Source organism: Bos javanicus, chromosome 4 (assembly GCF_032452875.1).
Source record: "Bos javanicus breed banteng chromosome 4, ARS-OSU_banteng_1.0, whole genome shotgun sequence".
NCBI lineage: Eukaryota > Metazoa > Chordata > Mammalia > Artiodactyla > Bovidae > Bos > Bos javanicus.
The window spans coordinates 13052991-13071245 of NC_083871.1; the positions used below are offsets into that span (position 1 = coordinate 13052991).

Here is an 18255-nt window from a genome sequence, read left to right on the forward strand (position 1 = left end):
GCTTATGTGTTAGGTATTTAATTTAGAAAAATCTATAAATGAGTATTTTTTTTTTTCAAAATTATATTGGCTGTGCCAACATTCTATTACCTATGCTAATATCCACAGATTAACTTGCTTTACTGTTATTCTTTATGTCCATGTTGATAATAGAATTCCTAATTTTGAAATGGTTCTGACTACTTTACTTTGCAATCTGTTTTGCCAATGTACTTAGTTTAAAATACATATAAAAACATATGTGTATTTCCATTTGCCGAATGCTGTGCGATTTTGGAATGTTTCAGATTTTGAAAATTGATATTAATAGCTTGTAATGACTCTGCACCCTTTTAAACTATACCAGAGGCACGTGAAATGTATGCAGCACTAGTGTAAAGGTTAGATGGCTAGTGTCAATAAATGACCTTTGATCCCTTACCTAAGAGATCAGTCTTGAATTTCCGTAGAAATGAGGGATTTGGACCAGGGTCTTATCTGTTCCTAAACTTTCTGGAAAGCAGAAACCAGAGGAAGCTGCCTTTCTTTTCCATCAGAGAGACTTAAATTAGTTCAGGAATAATTTATATTTTTACTTACACTGTCATTTATACTTTTATGCAAATTGGCATTTATCCGGCTTTAGAAACTCAGAACAATGTCAGCAAAATAATGAGCTACAGACTGTTTTCATGAGTCAGTTGAAATAAAGTATGTGATAATATCGTCAAAAGGGATTAAGACAAAGTAAAAATAACTTTTATCAGACTATTATCCCCAAGGAGCTTTTCCAAGCATGCTGATGTGATATATCACAGTTCTCTTTTACATATAACAATTTAGTCTTAGAAGACTTCAGTTACTTGTCCGAGGTTTAAAGGCCAGTGTTGGCAGAGCTGGAATTCAAATCTAAACTATATGACTCCAGGGTCTGCCTCTTAATCATTGGCCATACTGTGCTCTACCCCTCTCCTTCCCAGCTTGCCGTCTCCCCACTCCTTTTTTAGTTAACATTTTACATATAATTGTATGTTTTAAAAACAACTCTAAAAGCATGTTGAAGTTCATTGGATAGAATCAGTCAAATTCTAAAACATTTTTTACTGCTTGGAGAATTTCATACGCTGCCTGGTATGCTCTGGAAAGATCCTGGGAGTTGGAAACAGATCCATGTTTTATCATTTATCAGATGTGTGACATTGGACAACCATTTCACTTTTCAAGGCTTCTGTTTTATAATCTCTATAATAATGAAAATCATACTTGCTCTTCTCATTTCAATGTATTTCATGATTGAGTATATGTAATAATGGAATTTATTCTAAAATATGCTGTAAAAGTATGAGAGATGTTTGCTATAAAAGTACCCAGAAATATCCTTGGTTTGACATTTGCTTTGTCCAGCTGCAAGCTGCAGAAAATGAGAAAGTGAGGTGGGAACTAGAAAAAACTCAACTTCAACAGAATATAGAAGAGAATAAAGAAAGAATGATGAAGTTGGAGAGCTACTGGATTGAGGCCCAAACATTATGCCACACAGTGAACGAGCACCTCAAAGAGACTCAAAGCCAGTATCAGGCCTTGGAAAAGAAGTACAACAAGGCAAAGAAACTGATCAAGGATTTTCAACAAAAGTAAGCAGCTTCTAATGATGTAACGATTTTTGTGTGCATCTAAAGAAGTCTTATATCCAGTAGTTTTGTAGTATCTAGTGGGAAAGAAAAGATGACCTCAGAGTCATCCCTTTAAGGAGCATACTTAAAATAATAAATAGACAGTACGTTTTAGAAATCTCTTACATCAGTGTTTCATGTGTTGATTGTATTTTGTTTCTTCTATAATTTTTTGGCAACTTCCTGTTTTGTTCTTGTTTTTGCTGTTGGTTAATCATTTATTGTAACTGTTAAAGCATTTGAACCTCTGTCCTTTTGAAACGTATGTAATTTAGAAGCAGGAAGCCAAGTTGAAGTCATGCAAAATGACTGTTGGATATGGTGCGTTCAGAGCAGCAACTGGGGCCTTCTGTTTCTGTTCTTAGAATCAGTTAACTAAAGAATTTTCCCACTACAGATAGTGGAAATATTGACTGACAAGACCCCTTGCCCTGTTACTTTCCTTTCCTTGTGAGAGAATCACAAGGTCCTTGGTTCACTACAGTGAGAGACCGTCACCACACTTGGCTTTTAAATTTCAACACCTATTTTCAAGCTAATGCTGCTTTGCTTCCATCTGTTGGATCTTGGTGTAATTTCAGGGAGACTAGGAAGATTCTTACCATATTTTTTCATCAGTTACTTAGAAAGTAACTCTAGTATCCCTTCTGGCCTTGCCTGTCAAGCCTTAAAAGCCAAGCATATATGTAAGATTCATGGTATCTGTTATTTCCTATCATGGAAACAATGGTTTTAATGTTTAAAAGGTATTGCTATAAAAGTATCTTAAAAAGGAAGCAGTTTTTCTTACAACTGTGAATTCAATACATCTCTATTTTAATTCTTATTAAAAGTATTCCTAACTCTTATTTCATGTAATAATTTTATAATAAATTCTACCACATTTGATATTTCTCCTTGTCCTCATGATATCCTTAGATGTGTAGTGACAGCTTCCCCTCTGTGTTTCTGGCCCATTCAGCCTATTGTCATTTCTAAGAAGCAGTCTTATAATAATTATCTTTTAAAAACTCTTACCATCCATTCCATCAGTTTACTAGGTAAACGACTTTATAAATGTGGAATTATTTCTACTGAACATGTAATTATCTCCACTAAATTACCAAGGTGGGTCATTAGTTCAGTAGCTTCTATCCAAGTATGAACAGGTGCTCCAGAATCAGGAGCTACAAATGAAAAGCTCAGTAAGCAGAATCAAAGCATTTTTATTTACCTTGTATATCTTTAAAACATTTTGTTTGCTTTCATTACTAGATACCTTTTCTCTGTGAGTGAGTTTTATTTATTTAAATAGCTGTCTAGTTACTTATTTCACTGTGTGGCTCATTGCTTCAGATAAGAATTTTTGTATTTCCTCATTTATTGAGTATTTGATGCACTGAGATCTATTATTTTCTCCTTAAGAGAACTTGATTTCATCAAAAGACAGGAAGCAGAAAGAAAGAAAATAGAAGATTTGGAGAAAGCTCATCTCGTGGAAGTTCAAGGCTTGCAAGTGCGGGTGAGTCCTGTGCACAGAGCCACTGGATGACAGAATAGCCAGACAGAGCTTAACTCGAAAAGACACACGCACCCCTGTGTCCATGTCAGGACGACTCACTGCAGACACTAAGACGCAGAGACAGCCTAGCGTCTGTCACAGATGAATGGGTAAAGAAGATACGGTGCATTTATGCAGTGGAATAGTACTCAACCGTTAAAAAGAATGAAATGATGCCATTCTCAGCAACATGGATGGACCTACAGATTCTCACACTAAGCAAAATAAGTCAGAAAGACAAAGACGAAACCATATGATATCACTCACGTGGAATCTAAAATACTACCAAAATGAACATGTCTATGAAATAAAAAAAGACTTATAGACATAGAGAACAGGCTTGTGGTTGCTAAGGGGAGGTGATGAAAAGACTGGGAATTTGGGATTAGCAGATGCAGACTATTATGCATAGGTTGGATAGGGAGCTATACTCAATATTCTGTGATAAATCATAGACTATGATAAAAAGATAAATCATAGAATTTATCTTTGTGACCCCGTACACTGGAGTCCACCAGATTCTTTTCTCCATGGGATTTTCCAGGCAAGAATACCGGATTGGGTTGCCATTTCCTTCTCAATGGGATTTTCCTGACCCAGGGATCAAACCTGAGTCTCTTGCATTGCAGGTGGATTCTTTGCCAACTGAGCTACCAGGGAAGCCCATGATAAATCATAGTGGAAAAGACTATATATATACACACACATGTGTGCATGTATATATACATATATATATATAACTGAGTCACTTTGCTCTACAGCAGAATTTAACACAATATTGTAAATCAACTACCTTTTAATAAAATTAAAGAAAAGGAATAATAGGGTAGTTTTGCCTAGTGCTTGGAGAAGAGTGCTGGTTTATGGTTTCATGAGTGTATTGGTTTTTTTTTCTTCTCTCTTAGATTAGAGATTTGGAAACTGAGGTGTTCAGGCTACTGAAGCAAAATGGGACTCAAGTTAACAACAACAACAATATCTTTGAGAGAAGGACATCTCTTGGTGAGGTCTCTAAAGGAGATACCTTGGAGAACTTGGATATCAAGCAGACATCTTGTCAAGATGGCCTAAGTCAAGGTTTGTTCAACCTAACCATAAAAATGGTTTTTAATGACTGTAAAATGTGGCCTTACATTCTTCTTTGTTTTACTCAGAGATTTAAAAGGTGCAAAAGCTTTCCTGCTTTGGGAAAGAAGAAAGGGCTTATCAAAATAGTAACCTATCATTTTGCTCTTGTTTTATCAAAAATAAATCTTTGAAGTAAAAAAAACAACAAAATTTCAAGTTTGACAAGCCAGATACTAATTTTAAACCACATAAACTTGATACACTTAATGAACTGCCGTAAACTGATAGTTTATCCCATCTAGGGTGAGTTACTACTTAAGAATTATGATTTTTTAGTCCCTAGAATGAAGATCTTTTTCATAACATCAGAAGGCTGACTGCCCACTTCCATCATTTAGAATTCATTGAGTTAAGAAGTTCTGTATAGTTTTCTGCTTTTACCTTGATGACTTGTATATATGTCTCATTCTTTCCTGTCAAAGACCAAATCAGACCAAAACACTAGAAACATTTCCTATTAATAAAGGAAATGGTCTTTGTTCATAAACCAACCATAAATGAATCACTTATTTTCTTCCCCCAGCGCACCTGTACATGGATTGCGTGTATAAGAATGTGAATGCTTTAATATGTGTAGTATATTTATAAATTTAAAAATGTGTTAAGAATTTATTAACATGAATACATAGGAAGACATAAAACTTTCAATTTCATCTCTTAAAATTTCTACCTAGTGGACGTTAGAAAGAGTGAAAATAAAAGAATGTCATGCCGTAGCATTGTCAGGAAGGGACTGACAACTCACAAGCAGTGGTTTGACATGCAGTAAAACTGAGGTCACTGATGAGCTGTGTGATTCTCTGATGCCCTTTCACACATATTACAATGTCTCCAGGGAGATTTTCTGGATAAGCAAGTGTTAATATCATATCATTAACTTTCAGAACTAAACTCTTAGCTGTTAAAAATGAAAGTATTGGAAATTTTCATTTAAAATCGAAGTAATATTTAGAGATTTGAGTCTCTTCACTAAGTTTACATCCATTTGCTGTTTTCCCTTACTATGACATAGTCTGTAAATAATGCCTCCCAGTGGTGAAAGAAAAGTGTTTTGCACCAACATTACCACTAACTGAAGAAGTGTGTGACTTCGGGAAGGTCATTCAACTTCTCTAGGCTGGTTTTTTTTACTATGCATAATATAAAAATAGCAACACTTCTTTCTTCTCCCCCCTAAACAGTGTTTGAGATGAAAAAAAGAAATTTTATTAGAGCATTATAGAGTTACAATTTTTTATCTGGAACTCTGTAAGCTGATTTTCTTAAAAAATGGAAATCAAATCAGTGTGTTTTTTCCCACTTTTTTGAATATTTTAATTCTTCAGATTCACTGTAGTTTTTATAATAAATATATATTCCTGCTGTGCCATACACAAAATATTATCAGTAACCAGTGACTTTGCAACGTCTGATTCATTTCTTTTAGTTCAGAAATCAGTATCTTGTCAAACATATAATTAACAGTATTTATTAAATTATATGACTACAGAAGATCAACATACTTTATTGTTAATATGTTGATTTGGATCAGAACCTTACATTTCTTCAGAACCTTACATTTCTTCTTTTTCTTCTATCCTACACCCTCCATTTTGCCACATAATTATCAGTTTCCCTAGCAACACTGTTGGTTCCCGGTGAAATGCAGAGACTACTAATTCTCCCTGAAACCAATTCGTGCTTGTGCGGTAGAGGTGGAATCAGTCATCTCAGACATTAGCAGCATACATATCAAACGGTCCTCTTCCAGTTCTGCTGCCGAGGACAGTCAGCGATAAATCTCCTTGAATTTCAATTGCTTGATCACATAAACTAAAATGGCTTGGTCAGTAGCTAGATAGGAATGCTCTGGAAAGCACTTTTCTAAATTGATCCTTTGCTTCTGTTGCTAGGGAACGCTGAAGTCGTCCAGGTTTAGAAAAGGAAGTAAAGCAGCGGACCAAACACAGGTCATTTGGCATTTAATTACCACCCCACCCCCAAGCACACACCTTTTTGCCCCAGGACAGATACAGCAGTGGAGGTCGGTTCTGCTAGTTTTCACCCTTGAGGTGCAGGGCTTTGTCTCCTCACCTCCTGTAGACTGTCCAGCTCTGATTTGTTTTCTAAGCACTGGAGTCTTATTGATAGAATGAGTGGTTTAGCATCTTTTTGGGTCTGAGTCAGCTCAGTGAAGCAAAAGGATTATCAATTACAGGTCAGAGAAAAACCGTGTTGGAATGAAATAGTGAAAGAAAGGGAAAGAGAGGGTGAAGGAGGCAGAAAAGCAAGAGGAGGAAAGACAGAGCATGTAAGCAGTCACTTGTTCTCAAGAACTCATCCTCTTTTAGGAACAAGCTTCCCAACTGTGGATGGATTAATTGTGTGATTCTTTCATTAAATTATTGTACATATTTAGAGTGATAAAACCATTTTTAAAATCATGCTGAAATTTACCACAGTTAAATTTCTATTCAAACATCATACATATGGCTTTTTCTATAAACTAAGCCTACTGAAATATCTCATTAAAATGTGGACATATTGGGAATTTCCTGGCAGTCCAGTGGTTAGGACTCTTCACACTCACCGACGAGGGTCCCAGATTCAATCCCTGGTCTGGGAACTAAGCTTCCCACAAGCTGCACCATGTAGCAAAAAAAAAAGAGTTGGCAGATTATGTATACAAACATATTATTTAATACAGTTTGATACTTTTTTCTTGAAGTACATGAAGCAAGTATAACAGTTCTTTGTTTTGTTTTTTTCACCAAGAGACACAACAGACTCGAGCACTTCTAGTTTACACCAGCATGCCTGGCAGGTACTAGTTTACATGTGTCTCAGGCTGTGAAAAATGAGTTTTGTCCTGCTGCCAGGTTTCACGTTTGTAATTTCTTAGTGTCTGAGTAATGCTGGTCTATATACGAGTTCTCCAGTTTGTATCCAGAGGCCCTGAAGTGACGAGAAATGTCTGTGGCCACCCAGATGTTCAAGTCAGGATTAGGAAAAGCGCAGAGAACAGGCTTGTTAGAGAGATCCTGGTAGAAGGAAGAGTTGTAGTTGTAGTTTGATTAAATTCCCTAAAAAAACTCACTTAAATAACATGCTCTTATTGAGCCTCCAGGTATTCCAGATGGGGCAGGAGAAGGTTTTGGTTGGTTTAGTTGCTAAGTCGTGTCCGACTCTTATAACCCCATGACTCCTCTGTCCATGAACTTCTCCAAGCAAGAATGCAGGAGTGGGTTGCCATTTCTTTCTCCTCAGGGATCAAACCCAGGTCTCCTGCATTGCAGGCAGATTCTTTAATTACTGAGCCACCAGGGAAGGGTTGATATGAAATGAATAGATAATATGAACATTTTAAGAGATGGAGAGGGAGGTTTAAGATGGGAAAAAAGTGAATAAAATTAGAATAATTTTTCCTGATTCAGAAACCTTATGTTAAAGGTGGGACCTTACGTTCAGGGTGTGTCGTAGGGTATTTTTGGAGTAAAAGTAGGCTTTGGATGCATGAAGAACAGTTTATACTTAATTATGTAAGCATTGTGACCCATTAACAGTTTTATTTTTTCTTAGAAATTAAAAACTCTATTAATGGAAAAAGATAACATTTGCAAAGTCAACAATAATGATAACAAGCAATACTTTCTAACACAATATTGTAAATCAACTATACTTCACTTAAAAAAATATTTATGGGAAACAACACAATAGTTCTACAGGGCAGTTCTACAGGGCAGGCAGTGTTTTAAGTAACTCAGAATAATTCACTTAATTCTCATAACAACCCTAAGAATAGTATTGCTGTCATCCCATTTTACAGATCAGAAACCATAGGTGAAGAAATTAAGCCGTCTGCCCTGGCTCACTGTGGTGGTTCAGACGGTAAAGAATCTGCCTACAATGAGAGAGACCTTAGTTCAATCCCTGGGTAGGGAAGATCCCCTGGAGGAGGGCATGGCAACCTACTCCAGTATGCTTGCCTGGAGAATCCCCATGGACAGAGGAGCCTGGTGGGCTGCAGTCCATGGGCGTCACAAAGAGTCAAACACGACTGAATGATGAAGGATACAGCATACATGCTCAGTGAGCAGGAGAGCTGTTCTCATCCAGCTCTACAGCCCATGTTCTTAACTACGCAGCTGAACTGTACTGCTTTTTTGGAATCCGCTGCTTCTCTTAGACAACTGATGGGAACTCTGCCTTCAGAAAAGGCTGAAATCATAAGAAGTCAGAAAATCCAAAGCAATACCGTTAATAGCATTGAAGCATAACAGGAACTGGGTCACTAGTAGGTTTGTAAGTGTGATTCAAGGATCCCTTTGAATTTTGGGCATTACTACCAAATACTTGTTTTATTTCATACCCATCTACTCAGCCAGTAGACCACTGGTTAAATAACACTGAATGTTATCTTCTCCAAAGTATGAACATGGAATATTATATATAAAGCATTTTATCCTTAGTTCCTTTAGTTACTTTCTATTTCTTAACTCTAAGGAAAACTGTGCAAGAAGAAAATTACTTAAATTGCAAGATAGCAGATTATAGGAAAGTCTTGTGCTTCGTCGTTCAGTCACGTCCGACTCTTTGTAACCCCATCTACTGTAGCCCGCCAGGTTTCTCTGTCCGTGGGGATTTTCCAGGCAAGAATACTGGACTGGGAGTTGCCATGCCCTCCTCCAGGGTATCTTCCCAACCCAGGGATCAAAGCCAGGTCTCCCGCCTAGCAGGCGGATTCTTTACCATCTAAGTCACCAGAGAAGGCACTTTCGTAATAGACTGTGGCTGGAATTAATTAGTCAATTCTGACATCTTTAAAAATACAAATATTTCTTAGCTACCTTTTAGGTTATTTAAGAATAACTTAGAGAAAATAATACCTTCCTGCTGTTTCTGCTTTCCCTTAGTCTTTTTCCACAAAATGGTTTGGCTGTTGGCATTAAAGCCCAAGATTTCTTAAAAGTAGATCTCTAAGATAGTAGTCTACATTTGAATCCTGAACTCAGTAAGTTGAAGACCTGGGACTTATGGACATGTCAGTAGAACTCTGAGCCTGCTTAGGTATTCACACAAGCCAGTTCTTTGATCATTGGCCCTATCCTTGCTTGTTGTGACCCAGTTGTTAGCTTATTGGTTTGCACCGAATCTGATTTTTCTGAATTGAATCATTTTTTGATAATTCACTCATATTTAAATAAAGTCTTTATCAAGAAGAGCAAAGGAAAGTAAACAACTGTTAGTAGATTGACCTCTGATCATTAGGAAATGTCCCTCTTTATTTCTAGTAATTGACCTTATTATTGATTTTGTTTGATATTTGAAGGGCTATGTTATCTTTCTTTTAGTGTCTGTGAGATGTCTTTTTCCATTCTTTTATTACAAATTGTCTGTCTTTTGTAAGCAACGGATGGTTGCCTATTTTTATTAAAGTCTCGATCTTATGTTTAAATTTTTTTCTCAACTTTAGAAAGTTGCTATTTATTGATTGATAATAATAAGTTTAAATTTAACATCTTACTGTTTGTAAATCTTTGTTCTTTTTATCTACTTTCTTGCCTTCTTTTGGATTAATCAAATGGGAATTTCTTTTCTTATTTATTTTTTCCTATATTAACTTTATTCTTTTTTTATGTGAATACCTGTAATAAAATTTAGAATATTTGCTGGAGAAGATGGATTGACTGTTCATTAAGACGTTCCCATTCAACTGTTGTGGGGGTTTTGTTTGTAAATAAGTTTATTTTCATGATTCAAAGCAATTTTTTGAATAATGACAAAGAATTTCTAAACATGAAAGAATCAGTGGCTATATCTTGTAACCAATATTTGAAATCGAATGGACAAGTTTTATTACCAGGATTCATTTTATTAACAATAATCCATGTGTTGTTTCCATGTAAAGTCATGACTTGTTTTGTTTGAGAACAAGTCCCTACCACAGTTAAGCATAAAAAATATCTTCCATAATTGGAGTGTGACCTGCATTACTGAGTAAAGATTTCATAAATATTCTCAAAGAGTTGGAGATTTGTTTTTCTTTAAAAAGCAGTCTTTCTAGACAAGTGTCATTCTTAGTGAGCTTTTTATAGAGGGTTAAAGTTTATAATCCCTGGTAAATGCTGTGAGTATATCTTTTTGTATAGCTAATGTAGTATATATCTGTGTAGTTGATAGTTAGGTTGGATACGGGGTTAATACAGGTTTAAGCAGTTTAAACTAACACAGTTGTGTTCCGGAATAGAGTTCTTCCTGTATTTTCAGATGAGCAGAGTGAACACCCACTAGCTGGTCAGAATTCTCTTTATTTAAAACAAACTACTTGTTCACAAAGATAAATGTTGAATCTAGAAATACATTTTGAAGATCTTCATATACATTATTATGACCACCTGTGTATGTAAGAAAGACAAAGTTCGTTTAATATTAGAAAGCTCATATAATTCACACATTAACTAGAAGACAAATGTATATGATCATCTTATTAGATGAAGACAAACACTAAATAAAGTTGAGCACTTATTCATGATAAAAAGTTTCTTAAACTAGAAATACATATGAACTTTCTTGTTATATGAGGGTAACAAGTCTTTGTCAGTTATCATGTTTGGTGGTGAAATGTTAAAATCAAGAAATCCCTTTAAAATGAAGACTACTTTTAACATTTCACCATAACTGTTTATTACACATCTACTCAATGTTGTCCTAGAGGTCCTATCAAGAAGTAGACAAGATAAGAGATAAGAGAGAAAAGATATAAGGAATGAAAAGAAGCAACGTTACCATTATTCACCAGTAATAAAATTAAATACATAAGAAAACCTTAAGAGTCTTCAGATCATCAGAATTACTGAGTTTAACATTCTTTTACAAGCTACCATTTATGATAGCAACAAAAAAATATAAGGTATCCAGTGTGAATTTAACAGAATAAACTCGAGATCCATGAAAAGACATTCAAGAAGACCTGTATGAATCAAAAGAGATAGGAAGGCTCAATATTGAAAAAATGACATTATGCCAAACTAATCTATATATTTCTATGCAGTTTCCATCAGAATTTGAACAGGTGATTTTTTGGAACTTGACAGGTTGTTTCTAAAATGTAGGTGGACAAACAACTTGTTGCCCAGAATAATCAAGATATTCCTGAAGAATACCAAGGTGAGGGAACTTGTTCTTTCAGTTGCTGAGATTCATTGTAAAGCAACAGTATTAAGACAGTGTGGTGTAATCTCAGCAACTGACAAGTAGACCAGTTCAGCAGAACAGAGTCCAGAAACAGGCTGGTCCATTCATGTTAGTTTGAGAATAATACAAAGCAGACATGACAGTTTAGTGGGGAAAGGATGGCCCAACAGATAGCTGGAAAAATTGACCACTCAAGAGAAAACTGAAATTGAATCTGATCTCATACCATTCGTGAAATAGATTTCAAATGGATTAAAGTCTCGACAATGAAAGGCAGCATTTAAAACTTTTAGAAGAAAATGTAGGAGAATGCTCATGTGATATTTAATACAAAAATTTCCAAATCATAAGCAAAATTTGATAAATTTGAGCACAATAATATTAAGAAAATCTGATTATGAAAAGACACTAGGAAAACTTAGAAGCCAAAAATTGAGAGAGGCTATTTATAGCCCATGTAACTAAGAAAAAAGATGGTTATTGTTATACCAATAACACAATATACTTAAAACTTACCCAATCATAAAAAAACACAACTAACATAATAGAAAAATGGACAAAACACGTAAGCAATCTGTTCACAAAAGAAGAAACTCAAAGGTTGGTGAACATGTTCAACCTTATTAATAAGAATAAAATGATTGACAAAGATAAAGTTTCATGGTAATATGTGATAGCTAGTATGTAGGGGAAAAAAGGAAAACTCATACAACTATTTTGTTAAAACAATTTGAATTATCTAATAAAATGGAATACCTGCAAATTTTATAGCCCAGAACGTTCACTTCTGTGTGTAAATGAGTGTTCTCCAGAAATTCTTGCTGTGTGCCAGGAGACATGTTCAAAAATGCACAGCAACATCATTCATGATAGGTACAGTTAAAAGATAATTAATCCAAACCTTTGAACATAATATTGAGCAGACAAAAAGGAAAATGATTTGAAGAATATTATATACAGTTCATTACCATGTATGTAAAGTTTAAAAAACAAGCAAAATTAATCAATATATTCTTTAGAGATACTTTTGTGGAATAACTAGGAGAAAAAAAACCAAGGATTACAACTAGAAACAGGGCATAGAGAGGGCTTCAGAAATAGTAATTTTATTTCTTAGACTCAATAGTAGGTACATAAGTGTCTTGTTCCCTCTCCTATCTCTATATGACTTATATAGATGGTATACTTTTTTGCTTAAATAAAATATTTTTAAATATAAAAAAAGTAAGTAGCATAATTAAAAGATGAGAATGAGAAAAACCACAAAGGTTTTTTTAGGCTTAAAATAAATACTAGTTTAAGATTTTTAAGGGAAAAGAAAAAGTCAGCATCAGCCATACATTTATATTGATAAGAAAGTTCTTAGACTTAAGACTCCTCCAGAAAATAATTTTTGGCTGAGGCTGTAACCTTGTGTTGTCTTTGTCTTTTCTGCTTTTCCCCAAGTCCTCATTGTTAGCAGCTCTTTACTGATACCTGTGGATTCTAGGCCAGGCCAGACTCCTATCACCACATCTGATTTATTTCCTGATGGAGTCTGAGAATACACTAAACATTCACTTTGAGCACTGGAATCCAGAATATTAAACAAAAGTTAAAGCCATAATTAAAGTCAGAATTCATGAAATGGCAAGATAGTAAAAGGAAAGTGCATGCTTGTTCTCCGTTATCAGGAGTGTCCTGTCCCAGAGCATGAGACGCAGAGCAGTGGAGGATTATTCCATGCTGCCGTGTTGTTTAGTTCTAAACTGAGGCAGGGGAGAATTCTCAGCGAGATTCAAGCTTTCTTTATCGTGCATATAGATATCGTTTCTTGGTATACTTTCACAATTTTCATTTTTCCTGAACAAATTATTTTCAGTAACTTTTAATCCCCAGTAAGTAATTTTGACCATGAAATACTATTGATTTGCACTAATTAAAGGTTGAACATTCCCAGTAAATCACTGTGGAAAATTTTAATGAACAAGCCAAATGAGTGAGAAATCAATACTTATTGATTGTTTCCTGGCATATAATTAAAGCCAAAATCTGTTCTCTTACCCAGAAAGCAAAGCACTTAAATTGCCTGTCTAGTTTTGTGCGAGTTTTGCATCTGTCTACGTGTAATAGACTTTTGTTGCCAAATCAACGAGGCATTCAAAAGGAGGTATTGAGTTGCAAAATGGCAGCTCTCCTTGGTTCATATTTCTCACTGCATCTTCATAAGTTCACGGAAGTCACCAGACCCTTCAGTCATACTGAGGTATGTATGAGTGCTAGAAGAGAGCTAGAGTTGTTTTGATAGAAAGCAAGTGATTTTTGTCAGAATGAGCTTAAGCTTAGTAATTTTCTGTTAATTTTAAGAAAAGTGAGCTGCTTCCTATTTTATTTTGGCTTTTGAGTAAAATTCAAAAGCCAGTTGAACTATAAGGTAGATTGTGATCTTCTGGAAGTAAAGACAGTTTTGACCCAAATGTGGAATATAACTCCTTTTCAAGGAAATTATACAAGATAGTTGTGTTTTGAAATGTTTCTTTTGTTTTATAATGTGGTTCGCCATGGAGTCATAGTTACATAGTTTGGAAGACGCCATATGGTTATGCTAAGGTAAGATGACTAAAAGAATAGGAAGTTAGGATGGGGGGATATAAAAGTAGAAAGTACACAAAGTGATTTGTATATGTAGTGTGCACAGTGGGTTCCTGTGGATTATTCAGGATTTCGTTTAAGGTGAAATTTATTCTATCAGCCAAGAGGTAAACAGGATCAATCATGGGATCATAGCATCTAGAGAATTAAAACTCAAAAAATGAACAGCTGTTTCCAGAACTGGGACCAGAAACTTATCTTGTATGCATGGTTCTGAACAATCTGCCAACCATGTTGTTCCAATAAAGGTTCAGTGCCCTACAGTTTTTCTGTTACTGTGGGGCCCAGGCATCAGATTATAGTTGAATTCTTGTAGGTGGACATGAAGTAATGTTCCACTTCAATACTGGCCTGATTATTTATGAGAACTATAGGAAATTCCACTTATGAGAAAAGTTAGGAAACATTAGAATGTAGGTATACTAAAAATTCTGTTGCTTGTGAGGTTTTTTTTTTTTTTTTTGGATGAAACAGAAGAGTTTAGGGGTACCAAAAAGTCATTCTGATTTTATTGTGGTTTTAATGTTTGATTTATTCAAGTTACATTATCAAAAACATAGTTTTTTAATTTGATTTGCAAATCAATACTAAGTGATCTTTGAATATTTAGTTCCTGTATATGGACTTAGCTAATTGAACATCTGCAAACATTTTAAATTGCATTTATGAATTTGTTATATTTGATTTCCTTTTTATGTACTATTATCAACTGACAATATTTTCAAGTACTTAAGAAGTTCTTATACATATCTATTATTCTTATACATACTGTAAATTTTAAGTTTTCTTAAATCTTCTATACATAACTCAGTCTTTCCTCTAGTCGAAAGATACTTTCCCATTTAGGAAGCAAACAACTCTCATCTCAGGTAACAGGTTATTCTCTACCAAAGGCATAAAATCTACCAAAGGCATTCACATCTGAATTTTATTCAGATTTTATGTAGATTTTATGTAGTATTTTATAGTATTCTTTCCATACTATAATCAAGGAAGATGTAGCATCAAATATATAATTTGGGGAGTCACCTAATTAGCATGCTTGTGATTACTCATATCTAGAGATTTTTGACAGAAAAGCTAATTTTGATACCTGTAGGAGACCCTGAGTAAGAACACAGAAGCTTGTTTATTGTCATGTCAGAGACTCTAGAATGTTAAGAAAAGGACATTCGCATAATCCACCTTCCTAGACCCAAGTTCTGCACTTGATTTCATAGTCCTACTCAGAGAAGCCTGCAGTTCCCAGACAGTTTGCCCATTTGATTTGATTTATTCAGTTCAGTATTCAGTTCAGTCGCTCAGTCGTGTCCGACTCTTTGCGACCCCATGAACTGCAGCTCACCAGGCCTCCCTGTCCATCACCAACTCCCGGAGTCCACCCAAACCCATGTCCATTGAGTCGGTGATGCCATCCAGCCATCTCATCCTCTGTTGTCCCCTTCTCCTCCTGCCCCCAATCTTTCCCAGCATCAGGGTCTTTTCAATTGAGCCAGCTCTCCGCATCAGGTGGCCAGAGTATTGGAGTTTCAGCTTCAACATCAGTCCCTCCAATGAACACCCGAGACTGGTTGTATCTCCTTGCAGTCCAAGGGACTCTTCAAGAGTCTTCTCCAACACCACAGTTCAAAAGCACCAATTCTTTGGCACTCAGCTTTCTTTATAGTCCAACTCTCACATCCATACATGACGGAAAAACCATAGCCTTGACTAGACAGACCTTTGTTGGCGAAGTAACGTCTCTGCTTTTTAATGTGCTGTCTAGGTTGGTCACAACTTTCCTTCCAAGGAGCAAGCGTCTTTTAATTTCATGGCTGCTGTCACCATCCACAGTGATTTTGGAGCCCAGAAAAATAAAGTCAGCCACTGTTTCCACTGTTTCTCCATCTATTTGCCATGAAGTGATGGGATCAGATGCCATGATCTTAGTTTTCTGAATGTTGAGCTTTAAGCCAACTTTTTCACTCTCTTCTTTCACTTTCATCAAGAGGCTCTTTAGTTCTTCTTCACTTTCTGCCATAAGGGTGGTGTCATCTGCATATCTGAGGTTATTGATATTTCTCCCAGAAATCTTGATTCCAGCTTGTGCTTCCTCCAACCCAGAGTTTCTCATGATGTACTGCAGATTTGATTTAACATTTATTCAAATTTTAGGTAATGCAGATCTTTTCTGTCAAAGTCTAAAGACAGCTGACAATGAAGGAGTCCTAAGATATTGAAATGCCTTGTCTAAATTCTGTAATTGCTTTATATTCTCAGAATCAAGCAACTTGTACAAGTGTTTCAAGTGATATATGGTGGAATTTAGGATAGCTCATACAGTTTTTTGTTGTTGTTGTTTTTCTGACTTATAGCCACTTCTTCTATGGGTAGGCTAGTCTAGTGGCATTTCTAAAGAGTCATTCCTGAGATATGAACTACAGAAATGACCCCTGAAAGTATAGTCTTAAAAGATATGGACAGCAAAATCTGGACCTCTCTCTACTCTGAGAATAGGAGTGTAGATTGACCATAAACTGAAGAAGGCTAAGTTAAATACCAGACTGCACTGGAAAATCACTACATTAAAACAAATAGCCAAATTGTGTTTCAAAGATCATATGGATAGTTTTGAGATTGCATTTGTTGATAAAGAGGTAAATAGTATTCCTCAATATTTTTCAAAGATTAGCAAATAACATATATACAACAATAAATTCAGACCTAATTAAAAATTAGGAAACAGTAATATTTTGATTGATCTAAAAGGGTAAGAAATCAAGTCAGCCTCCTAAAATTTAATGAATACTACCTGGGGTATAAAATTTGTCAGGTTTTGGGTGGTTGTAAAGAAATCAACTATTAATAGAGTGTAGGGTAAGAGTTGCTCATGGGTGGGTTCCTAACCAAAGTGCTATCATGAGGTGAGCTGAAGTTGTATAACTTGACCTCAAATTACCATATCTGATTCAGTACATCTTCCCCTACAGCACTAAAACAGAGAAGTAGCTGGAAGGAAGCTAAGGGGTCTTCTTTAGTCCAAATCAGCTGGCAGTAAAATGGCCAAGCAGGCAAACAGTCTCCATGTATGTGATGAAAGACAGCCTTCTCATGTCGGGGCAGGCTGTTGGTCACGGGGACTTTGGGTATCCTGGGCTGATATCAACATCTGAGTCCTAGAACACTAGAGCTATCAGATTAGAATGAAATTAAGATGTTTCTAAAAGAAAATATACTAGATGTGTGCTCTTTCTTCTTTACTAATTTTAATTGCGTTTCATGTATAGATTTTTCTAAAATATCTAACACAAAATTTTTTTTAACATTACAAATAAGACTGAGGTACCTGTTGACCAGCCTCTTCAAATCTAATGTCTTCTTTGAAAGCAACCACCATTATCAGTATGAAGTGTATCTTTTCAGTTCACTTGCTATGCAACTATATGGACATATTTACTGTTAGAAAATGTATTTTATGTTGCTGTTTTTTAGATACTTAAAATGGATATACATGTTGTTTTGCGATTGCTTCAGTCACTTGAGTATCTTGCTAATCTTTTTTTGTATGTCAGTAAATAAAGACATTTATTAAGTGCTTATTATGTGCTCTTCCAAGCATTTATATATGTCTTAATGCATTTAGTCTTTATTATGTTGTTATCATCATGCCTGTTTAGAAGCTGAGGATTCTGAGGGAAAGAGCAATTAGATAAATTGCCCAATTTAGTGACAGCCTCTGCTTTGGATTCAATTCAAGGAAGACTAACCCCAAGTCTCCTCTCATGGTGACTATTTCACACCGTCTCTCTAAAGTACATAAGCCCACCTCTGATACAATATGTACCAACCCAAAGCCCTATGGGCCCATCTTTTGTGAACTTGCAGTGACTTAATGATATGCAGATACTGTTTGAGTTTAAAGATGCCACCAAGTTCCTCATTAAGCTCAGCATTTTGATTGGTAATAGCACAAACCAGGCAGGGTGGTGGTATAAGGTGCGAGTGTTTTTGAGCAGAATAATCCACATAAGAACGCAGAGCAGACCCCATTGTTATGCTGCTCCAGTTCCCTCTGCTGATGTCCGGTCCTGGTCCACGGGCAGCATTCCTTTTACGTCAAAAACAACATCAATCTAGTGGAAAACCTGAATG

General features: G+C 35.6%; 1 protein-coding gene and 1 pseudogene across 12 annotated transcripts in view; one reads left to right on the forward strand and one right to left on the reverse strand.

Moving 5' to 3' along the window:
- PPP1R9A (protein phosphatase 1 regulatory subunit 9A) overlaps positions 1–18255 on the forward strand; it is a 349529-nt gene that overhangs the window by 284916 nt on the left and 46358 nt on the right. For all 12 annotated transcript variants that reach the window (XM_061413476.1, XM_061413484.1, XM_061413474.1 and 9 more), the window contains 3 exons: positions 1384–1613; positions 3057–3153; positions 4098–4269. In XM_061413476.1, the coding sequence (XP_061269460.1) occupies positions 1384–1613; positions 3057–3153; positions 4098–4269 (499 nt within the window). The remainder of the gene's footprint in view (positions 1–1383; positions 1614–3056; positions 3154–4097; positions 4270–18255) is intronic.
- Positions 16478–16572, reverse strand: LOC133246984 (small nucleolar RNA U3; annotated as a pseudogene).